This window comes from Vanellus vanellus (genome assembly GCF_965231255.1).
Source record: "Vanellus vanellus genome assembly, chromosome: 1".
Lineage (NCBI taxonomy): Eukaryota > Metazoa > Chordata > Aves > Charadriiformes > Charadriidae > Vanellus > Vanellus vanellus.
Window position 1 is genome coordinate 80,594,321 of NC_138905.1, and position 19,677 is coordinate 80,613,997.

At 39.9% G+C, this 19,677-nt stretch overlaps 1 protein-coding gene across 1 annotated transcript in view; it reads right to left on the reverse strand.

Annotated features, from left to right (window-relative positions):
• Nucleotides 1-18,227, reverse strand: part of DUSP16 (dual specificity phosphatase 16) — a gene marked incomplete at its 5' end in the record, with an annotated part of 30,182 nt that extends 11,955 nt beyond the window's left edge. The window contains 3 exons of the mRNA XM_082479773.1: nt 1,371-1,534; nt 16,732-16,870; nt 17,997-18,227. Coding sequence (XP_082335899.1) covers nt 1,371-1,534; nt 16,732-16,870; nt 17,997-18,227 — 534 coding nt within the window. The remainder of the gene's footprint in view (nt 1-1,370; nt 1,535-16,731; nt 16,871-17,996) is intronic.
• Between the last annotated feature and the right edge of the window lie 1,450 nt (nt 18,228-19,677).

Below are 19,677 nucleotides of genomic sequence, written 5' to 3' on the forward strand. Positions count from 1 at the left end.
GCTTTGACATCTATCATAAGCGAATGAAGTTTGAATTGCTGACTTGCTACCTGGCAGTGAAGACACAGAAGATTTTAAAGGACAAACTAAGCACCAGTGACTGCTGACTGTCCTCCATGCAAAAGATTTTTCTGTGTCCTCTAATTCCATAATTACTTTCTACATGATTGCTTGTGTGTTAAACAATTGTGAAAACTTAAAACAATTGTGAAAAATCAAAAAATAGCCTATTAATGGCCAGACTGGGATGGAGTGAAAGTAGAAGAAACCAGTGGAAGTTATGATAATGGTCAAAGTATATGAATTTGATCCAATTACAGGACTACTGGGATAGTTCCTGTCTTAAGCTTTATACATGGACAAAAAACCATACCCATAAGCCTTACACATAATTAAGGCGATATGCTAGGGTGAAGCACTCCTCCCTTCTCTCCCATCCATGTATTTAATGCCATCTTATGAAGGCTGTTGGAGATTCAACTAATAAATAGACTTGCAGATAACATGGGAGGCAAGCAGGCACATGCAGCACAAGTAACAAAAATTCCCTTGCAAAGGGACCCAAGATGCAGATTGTAAGCAATATAAGTTGGTCTCCTCATGGAGGCAAACATCTGTGGATATACATAGCAATTATATATTTGAACAATTTGAGACAAGCTCTTTTAGACATCTGGTAGTCCAGCACCCTACAAGTGCTATATTTGATGACTTTGCGGACTATTTTAAGTATACCAAAATAACCTGGGCTATTCTTTAGGAACAGAAATTATTAAATGCACATGTATTTAGAAACAGTAAAAGTTTCTTAGTGCAGTGCTACCATAAAAGCTTGTTTTAAGTGATCCCACTGATTGTCCAGGTCTGAACATTTTACTAGGTGTACAAAGATTTGTTTGCAGTAGTCCCTCATTATACAATTAATGGTATTTAAGTGATATTTTTTCCAGCACTTGAAGGAAATACCACAAAACAGACAATCTTCCTTTGTCCTACTGTAATCATTAACATCCAAGACTGGCCAAAACAAACCAGTCAGAGCTATACACAGGAAACTACCTCACCTGCTGTAATAACAGATCTGATAGTTTGCTGTTGGTTGACAGGTTACTGAGGAAGGTTCCATATCACCTCTGAGATAAAGGAGAGGAGACCAAGGTTTTTTTTATCGTATTACATGACACGTGGAGTAATTATACGTTCTGCATATCATTAGTTCTCACATAGCTTTCCATGGCTTATGCACAGACAGTTATATCTAGTTTAGATGTTTTATAGCTGTAATGATGTGGTATGATAGACGCTTGGACAAAGACACCTGGAAATTATATACCCATCCAAGTAAACAATATGACACCCAGAACGCTCACCTTGTTGAGGACATCCCGCTGACACCCAAGATAGAGATGAGGAAGGATTCTGGTTGGGCCAATGTTGGAGACAGGTAGGCAGGGTTGAGAAATGCAAGTAGGGACGAGCGTGGATTTTCCTTCACAGAGACCAGGGAAAGAGCTGGAGAACTCAGCAAATCCACCTGTCAGAAGAACAGTATGTATTTAATTTACATGAAGTGTTGTAGGCATCAGTGCCCATACCAGTTCTTGGAAAGCAGCATTATTGCAGGAGATGGGGAAGCATTTAAGGGGCAGCAGGAAAGCCTTAACAGAAGAACTGTATGTGTGCCTCTTCCAGAGGTGTGGAACCATCCCTCACAGCAGGCAAGGCATGACTTCGTATTCCCACTCTGTCTGGAACGTTTATTTCTCTCTCTCCATTCCTCGGAAGTTTTTGATGCTTCTTCCCATTCTTAACGATATGTGGAAATGAGACTTTAAAAAAACAGCCAGAACATCCACCATGCCAGAAGTGCACATACCTTTTCTTCTCCACCCCAGCAAGCTATTTTCTAAACGCCTCCTTCTACTGTATTAGGTCTATAATTACACTTCATTAAGAAAAAGTCATGTTTACTCAGTTTGGTAAAAGCATCAATATGTGGTTATTAATGTTTACTTTTAAAATCGTACATTATTATTTTCTGCACTGCTCCATCATTTCATCCAACACACTGGAAGAGGCTTCATATTTCAAAACCATACCAAGCCAAGGCTTCTCCATCTCAAGTGGGGGAGGTGAGGCAGAGGGGGGACTACAGGGGAAGACTTCACCCAGCCATGGACTCACCTAGCAAATCACCACAAGTCTCTACTCCCTTTACTGCTAGCTGGTTCTTCATCTCCACCAGTTATTAGGCCCTACCCATATTATGGCTCCAAAACATTTTCATTACCATTTTCCACCACTGCATTGAACCACTCAGAAAAACTAGAGTGGAATGACTCATAACACATTTAAATCCACCTAAAATCCCAGTGGCCATCAAAAATGCTCCTAGGCTGTTTCACCATCAGCATGGCACAGCTGCTACAGAGCATGAAGGGAATAAAATGTGAGGCTGAGGCTGCTCTAGACACAAATACAGGCAACGCAGCTCAAGCTTCACTTCTTTCTCTTGCTCTGTTAGTTCCCGGTTCCCTCCCATCGCAAGGACTGTGTTATAAATCTGTGCTACCAACTGTGGTCCAACTGGCCTTACCCACAGTTAGAAAACAAAACTGAAGAAACCTCCAATGACGAACTTATACTTTCACTAAACGTGTTCTCACAAAAGCTAGCTGGCTTTTTCCAAGCCTAGCTAAACCCCAAGCTCAGCTCATTCTCATACTTCATCTTCGCAAACTAGTCTGAAGAACTGCAGGCAGCTGCTTAAATCAGTATGTTATAAGCATTCTTGGCTGTTTTCACCAATTAACAGCCAAATAGTAAGGGTGAAAGGCACAAACCATAGTGAAAGTTCCCAACTATTTCCTCACCTTAAAACACAGAGACAAGTGGAATTATAAGTGAAGGAAGAGTAATTATAACCTGTTCAGAACAAGGCACCTTTTTATCATCAAGGAAGTGAAGTATTAACATGTTAAATCTGCCAAATGCTATGTTCACTATTATTACAGTTTGAAGATATGAATTAAAATTATTCAGAAATAAGATAATGTACTGTTTTGTCAAGGCTTACATTACTATTGCCTGAATTATGCCTATTCTTTGGATTTCATAATCTGTATCTTTAGTAAATGCAGAAAAAAACAAGGTAACAGCCATGTGTGTAAAAACCCATTTTATCTGATAAACAAAAAAGCAGTTTTCAGAGGAGAAGTTTTATGAACAGCAATTCCTGTTCTGTCTCCTGACTTAGGAAAAAAAAAAAATCACTTGTCTATTTTGTCCGATAACTGATTTTAGACAACTATGACAATGTTCATCATGAGAATATGAGGGTCAGGTTGGACTGTATGGGATGGCGGGGGAATGCTAAGCTAAGGTACTGCCCATCACAGAGCCATACCCCTAAACTGAAGGAGCTAGGCTACGGACACAGTGAAGGTTTGGCTCTGACATTTTCTATTTCTGTTAGCTGGATTTCCTCCTCCTTGCTTTATCACAGCTCTGTTCAGGAGCATAGATACTGCTCGTTCAACGTATCAACTGAATGACAGAAGCAGTTTACAAAAAATTGTCTCATGTACTTGCTAAATTTTCTTCTGTATGGCATAACGTTCTCCCCTCTATTATAGGAAGCAATCCTTGAATTTATAGGCACTATATGCCTCTCGGATTAAATTTAATGTAAGATATGGTGCCCAGCAGTTCCTTGAGATGTTGGGGGAAGAAGAGGAAATAAAATATAAGTCTGGTTTCATTTGCTTCTTCTTTATTTCTTGGGAAGCTTGTTCGCTGCTTTCTGGAGTCTCTATCTGACAAAGCTGGAAATAGAGAAGTGACTCTTCTTCCTGACAAAGAAGCAGCACAAGCACAAAAAAGATTTTACATCTGTGCTTTCTTTGCAAAAGACCACATGGGCAAAGTTCAACAACAACAAAAAAAGAATTTTCCCAAGTACGTAGGGACTGGTCTCATTTCTGTATGAACACTGCAACAAGAAATTAAGCAAGAAGCTAATATGCAAAAAATCTGAGATCTTGGGAGATGGAACCCACGCTCTGTCATTGTAAGTGTAAGGAGCAACTTTTTATTTTATTTTTATTCTAGGGCTCTGTCAAGGCAAGCTTGACGTGATTCAAGATTAGATGCTTCAACACTTCCTCTGGGACATTCATCACTTCAAAATCATGCTGCTACTTTCTACTCGTGCTTTCCTAGTAAGATGTTGCTTCAGCATCCCTACAATATAAATTACAACCACACAACTCTCAAATCAGATGATTCTGACATTATATTACCTACCTTTACACAAGCTCTCAAGTAAGCCCTCTTTTCCTTTGAATATATTTTAACCTGGTATTAGTATCAGTAGTGAACTGACTTGAAAAAACATGAAATCAGCGATTTGTTTCAAATATTAATCTATCTTCCCTGCCGTCTTACATGACCATTTCAAAAAGTTAGTAGCTTTTCAACATATCTGGCTTTGATTTATGGCACTCACAATAGGAAAAAGACATTCTAGATCAGCCTATGTTGAAAAATTGCTTTTAAAAAAACAAACCACAAACAAACAAAACCCATACCAACAAAACACATTCTTGTATGCATCCTCCTAAACTAACAACTTCTTCTAGAACAACAGAATCTGTACATACACCCACTGAGCTGTTGTGTCACTACGAGCCTAACGACTATTCTAAGGAACTGCACTCATCCATATTTGCTTGCATTGACTTACAGAATATATTTTATTTTTTTTTAAATAGGTAGGTAGGTAGATTAAGAAAAATAACAGCACCTAAAGATGTGTAGAAAAAAGGCACTTATTTCACGTGTCTGTTTTCCAACACAGATTATGGCTTCCATGAGTCCCCAAAGCTGAAGTCTATGCACAGTCTACATGAGGACCCTCTTATGAGAAAAGTGCTTTAAGCACTTAGACTAGCTGTACACTTCTTCTGTAAATGAAGCAGACCATCCTCAAAAAACTAACTTTAAACACTTAGAAAATTAATTCAGTGTACAGGTGGGAATGCAGAATAGAAAACTGAGCCTTAACAGAAAGACGGGATTGGTTTAGTTTCAAATTCCGTAATTTAAGGATGACCTTTTTATCAAGGGAAATTTCATCTTTAAACCTCCTTATCTACCTCAGTTGGAATAGGGCGATTGGCAGCATTGTGCAGTTTATTTTAATAAAAGAAAATATACTTTTCTTCTGGAGCTAGTTTCTAAATAACACCCTTTTTTTTTCCCCACCACTACTCCAGCCTCTGCAAATAATAAATCAATCAGAACAGCATGTTGAAACTGTGGGTAAAAATCTACAGGTCATTAACAGAGCTATTGGGTTAATAGAGTTTCACTGAAGTCTTTGATAAATGTAACTGGGCCCTGGAAATAGATGACTGACAAATAAATCCAAAATATTCTCTCCTAAATAGCTTATAAGCCATACAGGTTCTTTGTATTCTTGATGGTGAAGCCAAGCTGAAACAGCTCTGTTGACATTCAACAGGATTAAACCACTTCTTGTCTATTTGAATGTTATGGACAGAGGAAGGAAGAAACAGAGTAGTTTTTATGTATTGTGCATATATTTATAAAATTTTGCTTGTGTTTTAAAAGATTCCCTCCCCCACCCCCACCCACCCCAGAGACTTTTGAAGTTTTTCACTCTTTTTCCGGTATCGATGAATTAAATGGAAGAGTCTTCCATCACCACTCATGCAATAGTTCCACTACATCTGAAAACCTTCATGGTCAAGCAGGATCAGCAACACAATGCATCTCCTCCTTCAGTTTTAAATAGCTGGTTGCTTCTGTCATGATTACACATATGTAAGTCATTCTATCCTTTGGCTGCTAGCAAGTAGCTAACAGTACTCAAAGTCTGTCTTACTTGCGTAATAGGCCCTAATCAAATTTGAAGGAAAAAAATCTTTGGGGATGATGAGTTCCATCATTATGGGAGCAAATTAAAGCAATATGAGACAGAAGTAAATTAAAACCTTATCATCCAATATATTTTCCAACATGAAAGTAAAAGATATTAAAAGTAGCGGCGGTAAATTGTAATGTTCAGCTGGTTGTCCCTTACATTTCTGAGACAAAAATCAATTAATTAAATTCTGCTCTGATTTTAGATAATCCATCAGAAGACTGCAGAGTTCTGCAACTGCCCTAAGGTAACTCAGCTCTTGCTTAGGTAGCTTGTTAAAAATGAATAGACTAGTGAAGTTATTACAGTTTTAACCGAGTGGCAAGCATCCCCTGGCTGCAGCATGCCCTGGCTGCAGCACATTTAACGAACAGCAGTACCGTACTGCACTCCAGTGCTGACTTGTTCTGTTCGCTTCTTGTGGCTATGACACACAACGGTTTCTATGAAACTATGTTTAGGTGCCAAAAGCTGTCAGTGGTTTTGCAGCCTCAGCCCTTGTGTGTGTGGCAGACAACCCAACACCTCCTAGGTCTTTACAGTACAGCCCGCGTTTCTTGCTTACGAGCCTCCACATCCATTAGCAGAAATCTGGCAAGATCCAGTAACCTACTCAATTACCCTGTTGCTATGGTTCTGCAAAGTGGTGACTACAGACTTTCCTTTGATCAAGACACTACTGTTTCCTAACTACGATCGTGATCGTAAAGGTGTGATTGTTAAAGGAATCTTGGTATCAGAAGTTTCAGTTCCCTTCTCAGCCAACTCAGGAAACAAAATTGGGCCAAACCCAGAAGGCATGAAAAAGGTTCAGCAAAATTCCACAGTAAAAGTTCCTTTCTTATAGATTCACTGAATAAATCCTCATATAAATAAAACTCACAACTAACTTTGCCAGCAGCAGGAAGAGGAGAGGGAGACAAGATGGGATCAGGTAGCTACAAATGATAGCCAGAGAAATGTTACTGATTTTGGAACAGCTACCTTTCATTAAGGGAACAGAATCCATCCAGATCCTACTGGATGACTACTTAGTTTAACCACTATCAGCAACAAATCCTAAATTAATACAGAGGAATAACTGCTGAGTACCGCAAGCCTTTACATCAGTTCATTCCTGTTATGTTATACAGAAGCAGATCAGGAGCATTCCCCTGTGCTGCCAGTTGCCACGCCGCAGCTGCAGGAACACTAGCTCTCTAAACCACTATATAGGTTTGCAAGCAAAAGGCCACTTAAGTCCTAAGGTCTTGATTTGAACACTTAATACGGAGTTGTGAAGCGCATGTAACATTTTATTGTTTTTACCCCATGCTCAATAAAACCATTCCAGTTAAATGACACCATAATAGGACATAAAACTTGGAGGGGAGGGGGAAGAAATGGTAGATGTTTCCCATGTTCATTCCATGTTATGCTGTTTTCTCTTCCTCAAGTCTTTGCAGAGATCTGCACCAGAAGTGTTATCCTTAATCATCTAGAGATAGCTGCTTTTGCTAATCAGGCAAGTGCATACTGACGAAGCGCAGAAAGGAACAGAGGCCTGACTACACGTCAGAGATAAGGCGAATTCAAGTTGGGTGTGAAATTAAAGTGCAACAGCTGACATGCCCACAACTCTCCAGTGAAAGGGAAACATGCAAATAGTGAACCTTCCCATTAGGTGTGACTTGCTTTTTCTAGTGTAACTGTCCAAGCACAGACATAACTTGTACAAAAAGGAGAGCATATACAAATCCTAACAGTAGTGAACATAACCAACAAGCTTACGCTGCGTTTGTTCTGGGAGAATTTCTTAGCCTTTGTAAAGGCAGCCATGAAACACAGCTTGGAATGAAAGCAAGATCAGAAAATAGGTCTTCACCCATCGCGTCATGTGTTTCCTATGAGCCTGTCAGCTAAAGCTAGAAAGAGAACTCCATGCAATTGCCTTTCATGCCCAGAACCTGGCAGCAAAGCCGAGGAGGAGGGGAGAAGAGAAGAAATTCAGCTAGAGAAGGGGTTGGTAACAGAGATGAGCATCCCAGCCACCTTCTCCAACTAAAGGAGACCGATCCTGAAGACCAGAAGAGCAGCCTTCCACCTTCACACTAAGCAAATATGTTTTTCAACCAAGTAATTGGAGGGGCTGCACACCAAAGAATGCCACCTGCCACTGGTGTCCATCTCATGGTGGATCCTCAGGCGGCTATTGTGGCTTGAGCTGTCAAGGACTCCTCTTGTGCTGCTGGGGCCCATGTGGCACTGCTGCTTGGTCACACTACCAAATCCACAACCAGCTCAGCTCAACCCAAAACTGCTTGTCAGGGGGAGACACTAATTTGAGGCTCTGCACTGTACTAGTGCTCATTTTCATAGGGCTTACAAGAACTTCCATTATTTTTTTCATTTAATTACTCCTTTTGTCAAACCTTAAGCTGACCAACAAGCTTAAACATCTTTTATGGGTGACAGAACAGAGACAGACAACGTGGCAACTCTTATGAGCTTGGCTTCCCTAAAACTTCAGGCTAAGAAAAGCCTATGAAGTGTTTTATAAAACATCCCCATAGATCCAGCTGGCCCTGCAACCCTGTGTGTGTCCCACAGGATGCACAGAAAGATCCTGTCTTGTGCTTCTGATGGAGATGCAAGAGACGGTGAGCATGTCTGTTTTTCCACAGGTCATGGAGTCTGCTGCAAAAGCCCAAGGACAATGCACGCTGGTAACAGAGCAAACTTCAGCATTTCTCTTAAGTGCCATTCAAATCAGATACTGCTCCTTTTCCCCCCTGCTTTGGATTCTGACTGTTCAGAAAAAGCAAAAGGGAGTTCAATGAATTCTTGAAAACAGACTAGAAGCAACTTTCTTCCTTTTCCCACAAGATCTACTCATCTGCCAGTTCATCAGTGTTAACTCAGCGTCAAACACAATTATTTTAAAGCAGGGATTGGAACAGGTCTAAGACCCAAGGGATGAGTCAAAAAATCAAAGACTATATGCACGTACTCGGAAAGGATTGCAAGGAGACTTTGAAGCTTGTGGATCTGACAGACAATTCCACCACCTTCATTAATGAAGAAGCAAATTCTGGATTTAAGGGCACTAATTATTCATAATTTTATATAGCCATATACTGATAAATATATTCTTATCCCTTTTAAAAGGAAAATAAGAATAAAAAAGCAGGAAAATTTGCAACTACCTCTACAACATAATATTTAGACCTTGTAATTTTAAGTAAGCCTTACCAAACTTCTATATTCACCAAAAGTGGAGTACAGTGGCATACACACGTTTAGCTTTTTTTTCTTCTCCTAATAGCAATTTAGAATTTGTTACTGTAAATACTGGTTAGTGCTAGGCACATAATGCAACATTACTGAAAACTATGCTAAAAATAAATAAATCAAGTTTAAAAAGCACTACAGCAAACACAAAATATACAAAAATAACGTTTACTTTGCCTCAAATCAGATCAGAGGCTCTTAATGTTGTGATTTTCACAGCACTTTCACAGTCACACTCCCATCGAACATTAAAATGTTTATCTAAAAGCTGCAGTATAGATTTTTCCCTTGCTGTAAGGAGGGAAAGTTGTAAACTTTCTGACTCACAAGTTTTATGAATCTACAATGTTTCCACTCTGTTTAAATGAGCTGCAGACCTCCACAGGCCATTACAATTCACGCATTCCAGCTCTGCTCCACAGGGATGCTTGCCATTTTCCATTACATACGCTCAGGCTGGAGAGCCCCGTGAGCACGCTGCCATCCCTGCGCCCACCCTCCCCTTCCTGTCCCCTCTCATCAGCCACGGGGAGTCCTTCCAACAGATTCAGGATTTCACTGTTTGGGAAAGCTAAGGGCATTCAAAAAGTGGCCCCATTACACCAGGTGTTTTACAAGCACAGTAGCAAGAAAAGCTCTTTGCCCTTGAGGGTTTCTGCTTTTGGTAAGACAAGGTTAATAGGCAGGTTAAGCAAACAAGGCTTGGGGGAGGCAAGAATGGGGTCAAGCGCCCCCTCCCACCCACGTGGCATATAGAAAAATCAGACCAACAACAATAAAAGAGAGCATACTGGACACTCACGCTTGTCCTTTCTGCCTTTAAAGGAGGAAAAAAAAAAAAAAAAAAAAAAAAAAAGATACCCTCATCATAATTTCAGTCCATTAAGTTTCACAAGCATCCAGAGGTATCCAAAACAAAAGCAAACTTAACAAGTTATTCTTGGGTTTGAGAAATGTTATGAGAGCTCCACGCTAGTCAAACTTTGCTCTCTCTCAAAAGACAGCAAGTGGACACACATATGAAAGTAATAAACTCTACTCCCATTCTTCAAGTGCTTAAAACGATCATGGCACTAAACAAACACTCAAAACTGCATTTTAAGTACAAAGGGTTGGAGGATATTCGCAGAGGACTGGCTGTAGCCAAGGGTACTGGTTTTTCTACACTCATTAAAAATTGATGGAGAGGGAAACTTTTGAAGAGGGCAATTCAAAGCTAAGCTCCTCTCTCGCTCTTGTCTCCTCCCCACCAACACTGGTTGTACTCCATGGGCTATGGGACCACTTAGGGAATGCTGCACTCCCTCAGCAAGACTTTTACCTCTTTCTTTAGAGACTTGCTTCTAATGGCACCATCCAGCCAGTGTATCAGGAAAGCCGGCATCATTGTGCAACTATCCTTCCTTCTCTAAACACTGGGAGGATATTTAACAGCTTGTTCTAGCTGTAATTATTTCAACTTGCAAATAACTCAATAATTTTAATCAATGACTGCCATTTGAAGGTGTGCTCTTCTTGATGCGCTCTGCAAAGACTTACAAGGAACGCTCAGAACTTCAGTTGGCCACAACCAAGAGTTATTATACTCCAAATCCAGATGTTAAAAAGTGTTAGGGTGTTAGGAATTTAACAGCACAAACCACAGCTACCTCATGCCATCTTTCAGTCCATACTGAGTTACTTGGCATATGGGACTGCAGAAGTGGGGAAGAAAGCTCAGTCTTTCAGCCCTGGTCGCTTCAGGAGATAGAAATGACTAGCTCTACCTATAAAAGAATATTCTTAAGATCTCCTGTTCCTCTGCCACAAGCATGTTTTTTTCTGGTGACAAAGCGGGTAGAGAGCACTGGGCTTTTTTTCCTGTCCAGCTTTGCTTTAGGCAAGTAGAGACAACATAATGGTAAATGTACCCTAGATATATTGGCATTTTTATACTAGGATTCCCAATTTCAAATATTTTTAAATAAAACACCAGAATAAACAAGACTGTAGAAGAGTTCCTACCTTGTTTCCTTCTTCGTGCATCCTCCATGCAAGTCTTCCATTTTGTACACACACTTTGTTAGGTGAGGGACAGGTCAGGGGGAAACAATGATTTGGGAAGTTCCAGCACAAACATACCTTTTGCAACAGTCCCTGGCTAATTACTCACTATTCCATTTCCAGGATCTTTGCCCGATCTCACTGAACTCATTCTGTTTGCTGTTTCTTTACATACTCAGCTTATGACTTCATTCATTGTCCACAGCATATGTCACCTGCATTCGTCACTGAATACAAAACTAACAATTTATGTCTTTCTGCTTATTGTGGTAGCTTTGTGCTCTGTAGAAGCTTATCAGAGAGCTCTTGTGAAAGCAAAATCCATTAAATCATACTACTGCTGAAATGTTTCATAGGCAGAAGGGTAGTGGAGATTAGTAGGCAATTCACCACTTGGGCCTCGATTACCTGTCAACACCGCTTCTTTATGTGGTGGCTGTACTCACAGTCTAACCATGGTTTTGGGAAGGGGGCATACAGCTCCCCAGCTTGGTGCTCAGTGGTTCTGCAAGTCAGATGCAGGCTTCACGCTAGGCACCTAGAAAAATCTGTAATTCTCTACTAGTGATTCCCTGAATTATACAGGTAACTTGTGTAGAAAGTAGCACATAGAAGTTTATGGACCCCTTTTCAAGACAGCTCTCATCTGACTTGAGTGTGAGACCAGTCGTTCCTTCCCCCTAGTCTTTATTTCAGCCATTGAAGCTTCACCTCCGACCGTGAAGCAATAGAAAGTACATACCTTTCGATACAGAACCCTGATTACAAAGATCAGGTGGATGCTATTCAATGAGAGGCACGGCTCCGAAGGAATACGGTCACGTACAGATCTACACCTCAGCATACGGGCACTGGAGGGTAAAACTGTACAGCCAATTCTAAAAGTTCACAAAAGGCTTTCAGTATATTTAACCCCACTTCTGCCCATATGCATTATAATCTGGTACATTATGTAAGTTTTTCATATTGGTTGTTCTCAGTGGCATTGAATACCATGGCACATGAAGTCTAAGTGGCAATTCAGCGACTGAGAGAAAAATATGTCCTTCACGGTTTGCGAGCAAAATACACTCTGGTATTGCAGCACTAAAAAATTCTTAGAGAGTTCAATAAAACTGTTTCTATGATCCCGCATTACAGTACTCTGAAGTTTAGCTAGTCCTTCTTGAATATTTACCATTGCTCCACATCCACCCGAGTACAAGATTTCTTGCTTTTGGTTTCATTTCAAAGACAGTACAGTGTTTCTGTGCTAGGCTATAACAATCTTTAATGTCAGGCTGGAAATACAGGAATGTAGGCTCTTCTGTTTTTTCAGAAATCTTTCTGCTTAGCACAAGTCTTATGTACAAAAAAATAAAATTAATAAACCCCACAAAATAAAAAGCTCTGCTTCATCACAGGCAACATTTGAAAGGTAACCATTCTGAAAACATCTATGCTTACACGAGCAGGAGTAAGCCAGATTAAGAGAAGTAGAGAAGAGCAAGTGTTTTAGCAAAGTAGGACACGAATCATTTCCATTGACATAGTGGAAGAGAATTTAAGCAAGATTCTTGGCATTTACCACCTTAATAATACTAATTCATCAAGCAAGAAACGGTCGTCTCTCTTAACTGTTTCTGCAGAGCAAGCAGAAACATCATAAAAATACCGTAACTAGGAAAAGGACTCCATAAAAGTAAATGCAGTTCTCAAAATATGGGAAGAGAAGGAATCAAGTCACATCCCTGTGTTTAAATCTTATTTAACTCAGCAGAGCAGATGCAGTGATGGGAGTGGGGTTAAGCCTTCAGTACCCACATTTCAGTATTTTGTGCACTGTTAGAAATTAAGAGCCAAAAGAAATATTTAAATTCCTGAGAACATTCCCCACCAGATCATAAATATTTTTATGAGGTTAGATCAAGAGCTTTAATTAATTGGTAAGGGTTCCTTTGAGGTCTTTACATTAGTTACGTCAATGAAAAACAACCTCCAGGGTATGCACAACCTAAATAAAAAAACACCTCAGTGAGTGCTCAGTAATGGGGGGAGGCATGAAGAACAGATGCAGGAATTTCAGATATTTGTTAATTGCTCCTTAATTCTATCCCAACAAAAAAATATTTTCCTACCCTAAAATGTTTATTTAAGGTCACTATTTTAAATAAGCCAAATTGAGTGGCACAGGGAAAACTCAAGTCCAAAGGTTTTTCTTTTTACATGGTGCACTGACCTCTACTCTCATTATAGGCCATAAACATTTATGAGAGTTCGTCATCAGCTTGCTGAGACAACACATTCTATCTAGTTTCCTAGAGCCACGTATCAATAATCTCCAAGGAACTTTCCATAAGACTGAATCTAGCACCTTCTCCTTCACCCCACATCCCAGAAGGTTTCTTGTGTGTGTGTTTGTTAAGTAGCTAACTTTTTAATAGCTGTAAGAAAACAACAGGACTGTGAAATGTATTTTTTTATGTAAGGATTAAAATCAGAGCAAAGTCATTATAAGAGATGGAAATGCTATAGAGCTGGAGGAATAGAGTTGATGTTAATTACCTTACTACCAATTCATATTAGTTGGGTATATTTCCTGAAATAACCACTTACCTGTAATAAATAGATCAGTAGTAAACACTTTCCTTACATTTCTCTTTTGTTCTTATACTCCTCTACTATTGGTTTTAAAGCCATCAATTGTTTCTGCGTTCATAAATACCCCATCACTATCTTTTTAACCAAAAATAAGATGAAATTCTCAAATCTAATCTTTGCTACAAGAAATGCATTTAACATGCTAAAATAAAAATCCTCCTTTCTGTATAAGGAGTTTTTTAACACATTACATTCCCTTTCTCTGTCTCTAATACCCAAACTAATAGTTACCAGCTGCACGTAGCTAAGTTCACCTCAGCTAACTAATGTGCACTAGTATCTTGCATGTGGTTTACGTTGCATTTTCAGCTTGAACAGACAACTACCACAGGCTAGAAATAAAAAACCAAACCAAAACAAAGCAATTTCTCATAGCATCATTAAGACACACGCAACTGGTGCTCATCCAGACTATGCACTGGGGAGCTGGGGAACACTCCCTTCTTGGTACTGTCCATTCCTACAGAAGCCACAGGCAAGTCTGAGGATGGAGACACTCTGACCACCTCCTTCATGGAGTCCAGCAGAGGAAAGAGAAGAACAAAGCCATGTCTCACACAACTAATCAACAGAGGGACAGTAGAAGAAAGGGAAGTTTTGTGATACTGTCCTTTCCTTGGCCTTATTAAGGATCCTCCACCCCCAACTGCTCTCTGCCATGAGGTCTAATTCTTAGTTATTTGATAGCTGTGTCTTTTAAGTTGTGAATAGTCTGTATTGCTGCATGGAGCTGTAATATGCTTCTGGTTATTAAAAAAATCTCAGGATTGATGAGCAGAGTTGGGTATTCAAACAATAAAAGGATTTCTTAAGAGGCATAAACTGCTTCTAGACTGGCCTTATTTTTAAATAACATTTTTAAATTTAAGGGAGTATTAACCACATATTTCAGCAATCTTACATTAAGCATTTACTGCGCCCTAGACATCACACATTTACTTGGTGGCTCATATAGATGAAGAATTACTTAATCTAATATTGTAGTCCACAATGCACAGGTGTAATTCTTACCGAGATAGCAAAGAAAACGGAAGCACCAAACGTAGCTAAAGCATACCCCTACTTAGTTTTCTGTAAGTATGTCTCACATGAGCACCAAATGCACCTATCCAAGTGCAGAAATTATTAATTTTCTCTGTAGTCACTTTCAAAATAGTTTGGGAAAAGTTCTCTTGGTAACACAACCACCTCTGTATCACTTTCATTGGAAGTCACTACAAATCTCAGTGAAACCTTTTTGCTAAGAGGAAGTACCTCTCTGGAGACCTTTCCCTTTTCCTCATCATTATTCAGTCTCTGACTTTAGTTTTAACATTTCAGAGACTATGTATACACTTCATTAGATCACTGGTCATGTCACTGTAACGGATTTCCTACTTGTATTTGTCATTCCCTCTTCTTTCAGCCCTGGATCTACTTCATGCCCCTCCTTGTTCCTTCTTGTGAACACTGTGTCTACTGTTCCATGACAGAAATAACAACACAAGCACATGTTAACACCAACAAATCCTGCATTATAAGGACTTGAATTTCTGTGGATGCTTTGACCTGGGATTTTTTAATTTTTTTTTCAAAAAAGCTGGGGGGGTGGGTAGTGAGAACACCTAAATACAGAAGACCTAAATACAGTACTACCACTTAAGGAGCTGAAGTTTAAGAAGTCATACAAAATAATCTCCATAACTCTGGGAGATCGTTTCTCTTGTTCTTATTGCAGTAATTACCAAGGAAGAAATTTTCCTCCTAGCACGTACAATATTTAGAAGACCAGGGAAGTACATTTCTTTTACTATCTCTGACCCTAAAATAGCAGACATATGCATTTAAAAAAACCTGTATTGATCAATTTCCATTTACACAGCACTAACAGGGGATATATATCCCCTGTAAGATGCAATTTCTAAGCATTATACATATGCCGAGTCCTGTACTTGTGTCACAACAACCCCATGCAGCACTACAGGCTTGGGGAAGAGTGGCTGGAAAGCTGCCTGGTGGAAACACCTGGGGGTGTTGGTTGACATCCAGCTGAATATGGGCACACTGCTGGCTTAGGTGGCCAAGGCGGCCAACAGCATCCTGGCTTGTATCAGGAACAGTGTGACCAGCAGGACTAGGGAAGTGATTGTCCCACTGTATTCAGCACTGGTGAAGCTGCACCTTTAATATCGTGTTCAGTTTTGGGCCCCTCACTACAAGAAAGACATTGAGGTGTTGGAGTGAGCCCAGAGAAGGGTAACAAAGGTGGTGAGGGGTCTGGAGAACAAGTCTTACGAGGTGCAGCTGAGGGAACTGGGGTTGTTTAGCCTGGAGAAAAGGAGGCTGAGGGGACACCTTATCGCTCACTACAACTACCTGAAAGGAGGCTGTAGCGAGGTGGGGGTCAGTCTCTTCTCCCAAGTAACAATAAGTAAGACAAGAGGAAGTTGTGCCAGGGAAGGTTTAGGATGGATATTAGGAAAAATCTCTTCACCAAAAGGGTTATCAAACATTGGAACAAGCTGCACAGGGAAGTGGTGGAATCATCATCCCTGGAGGTATTTAAAAGACAGGCAGACATGGTGCTGAGGGACATGGTTTAGTGGTAGTTTTGGCAGTGTTAGGTTGATGGCTGGACTCAAAGATCTTAAAGGTCCTTTCCAACCTAGATGATTCTATGATTCTGAATAACAAATGTCACTATATGCATAAAGAACTACAGGAACAGCTATGCTGTAACTGAAGTTCATACCAGCACTGTTGCAAAATTGTGTATACATCAGCTATAATTATAGCATTTTCTTTCTTCTCCTCATTCAAGTGTTTTGGGTTTTTTTCTTGGTTCATCATACCTGAAAGCAGATACACAGAGCTGAAATTCTTCTCCAGTTTGCCCAGGAGCACAGTAAGAAAGCACTCAGATGACAGAGAGGTCACATCTTTAGAGCTTTGGTCATACACCACCACTTCCTGCTTGCAATCAATTTCAATCTGAAACACAAGTAATTCGGAATAAGATAGGAAGATGATTGAAACACCACATTATCACCTGCATCAGGGTTCCCACATACTTGCTATGCAGCAGTTCAGATATATAGATTTCTCATGTAGCTGTATGCAAACCAGTTTTTATTTTATACTTAATTGCCTGGTCTGACTTAATTCCTGTCAGAGTTTGTAAATTGATTATTTGCTCCAAACTGAAGCACACTCTGCAAATTTCTACCATTAGGTTATTTTGTCACCTGTAAAATGCTTTACCTTCAGCTAAGTTAGTTGGTTTGTTTAAAAATTGAACTTTTTATAAGGCGGCCCTACCTCAGTCTCTACTGCTGTTTTTTTGTGTATAAACAGTAAAGAGACCTTAAACTGCCCAAAACCACACACATTTTAGCCACCTACACAACTTTATAAAATATGCCTTAGATAGTAGTAATAATAATAATAAAAGGTTTCAATTTTTAACATGCCAAGCAAGAATGTAATAAATTACTTTTGTAACTAAGACATTTGAAGCAAGTACCAATGGATTAAAAAACAAAACACACATAGATACACATTAAGTTTAAACAGCTTAGCTATTTTTTCTGTTCGCTAGTAACACTATTTAAAAAAAAAAAAAAATCACCAACCAAAACCCCATGAAACTACTCACACAAAAAGTATTTTAAACAGCAAGTAGGAGCCAGGATTGACAGAGCTACAGTTTCTTTGCAAACTGTACGACCACTTGCTAAGCAATTCCTGCCACCACAGACCCCAAAGAATCCTTCGAAGTTTAGAATGAGAATGTTTCCTGCCTTAATTACATACATTTAAGGGACTGTGCTTTGCAAGACATACAAGAATCCTGAGAGCATTCTTTCTCAGTAATTTCTGAATCCCTCCCATTACTCCGTCACTTAGGGGAGAGCAGGCTACAAAGAATCCCAAAGATAAACTCAGCAGTAACCAATAGTGTCTTAATCAGGTAAGAGCTCAGCAAAACTTGGTCCCCCAATTTTGTTTGTTTTTTTTTTTTTTTTTAAAACAAAACACCTAAGGGAAAATTATTACAAGTTGCTTTCCAGGCACTTTTTTAAACAAACACAAGGAATAACAGGAAAATGACCCCTACCTTGTGTTTTGCTGAATGCTGAATGAGCTCTGTAATCAAAACTTTGTCCTGCTGCAGCCTCCGCTTCATAAGCTTGGAGCAGTTGATGTTGATGGCATCCAAGATGTGGGACGTATTGTATTCCACAAAGGGGCGGCTATCAATCAGCAACAATTTTTCTGTACCACTCTCCAGCAAAGCCACCAGCTTCTCGGCAACAATGAGTTGAGTCCTGATCATCTCATCGGCCATGACAACAATAAGGCCTCTTTCACCACCTCCCTCTCTAATTTGCTGCGATGATGTAATGGCTGTGTATTCAAAGGCTTAGCCACACCATTGTACTAGAAGTGTATGAGGTCATGCTGGTAGTGACTGGCAAAAGAAAAGTTAAACCCATTTTCAGAAAGAACTCTTCAACTGAATGTCTCCTCCTGCTTCCAGTTGATGTGCCATTACAAAGGGTTCATTCCACAAAGCAGCCCCTCACATTTGATTCATCGGGAGATGACTATGGAGTAGCCATTTCACAATTCAAACAAAAGATGCTTTCTGGTTGCTGCTGCATTACATCATTCTTTACCTTTCCTCCCACCCATCAGCTTTACACTGGACTAAGAGCCTGTAAGAAGGGGAAGATAAAAAAAAAACAAACCGTAAAACATACAAGGCCATGAAAGTTTGCAGAATAAAACATTCAACTTTGAGGCTAACTGCACTCCTGAGAAGTTCCCCTCTCTGCTGTATATGCCAAACACCTAGAGAGAGTATTTGCAACTACAGTCTCTGAATCTATTCCAATGATCTTGCCTGGACAATTATCTTGTATTTCAGGCAACATACCCTGTCTTAATTGCAGACTTTTGTTTCTACTAGCTCTGCCTCTTCACAAGACTTTGTTAGAATATAATTAAGACATACTGCCCTAAATCACAGCATTCCTTTCAATAGCAGAACTAATTAGATGCATTTCAGCACCTCACCACCTAGTAAGAAATTGTAATATTAGTTAAGATACATTTTTAAAGTTTAATGCCTTAGAAAGTATTTCACAAACCAGCACTGCAAGTTGGGGAACTGAAACTGTACAAAAGAAAGGACAAAACTTACATCCACCTCTTTCCTTTAAGCACATGGCTGAAGGAAACCAGAAGAACAAGATGCTACATCAGGACACAAGCATTTTATCTGAATTAATCACCAGACATGGAACAGAGGCCTCGGGAATACACTACTGAAAGGTAAAGCAGGGAGCATTGTCTCTGGCCCTTCTGGAGCAGGTGAGACAGTTATGTGAAGTAGATTACACATTTCACACATTATAAACTCTATCTGAAGCAAACCATACTTTCATAAAATTAGACCCTGACAGCATCTGAACCACATCAGTGAAAAATGCGGCGGCAGCAGAGCAGTAAGAACACCTGACATGTTTCGCCACCTATTTGTATTACTGCCTCACAGATGTCCTCAGGATTTTCAGAGCCTCCCAAAATACACTTTGATGGAATAAGCCCCTGAAGGAACATTCAGAAAGAAGCCACCACAGGGCTTTGTCCAGAAGGGATTTGGCTGCACTTCAGTACGTACAGTGCTACAGCTATAAATCCAACAGAAAACACAAGTCAACTTGCTTTGCTCCCACAGTTCAAAACTTGGTCTCTTAGCACACTCATGGGTATTTACAGAGACAGCTGCCTAC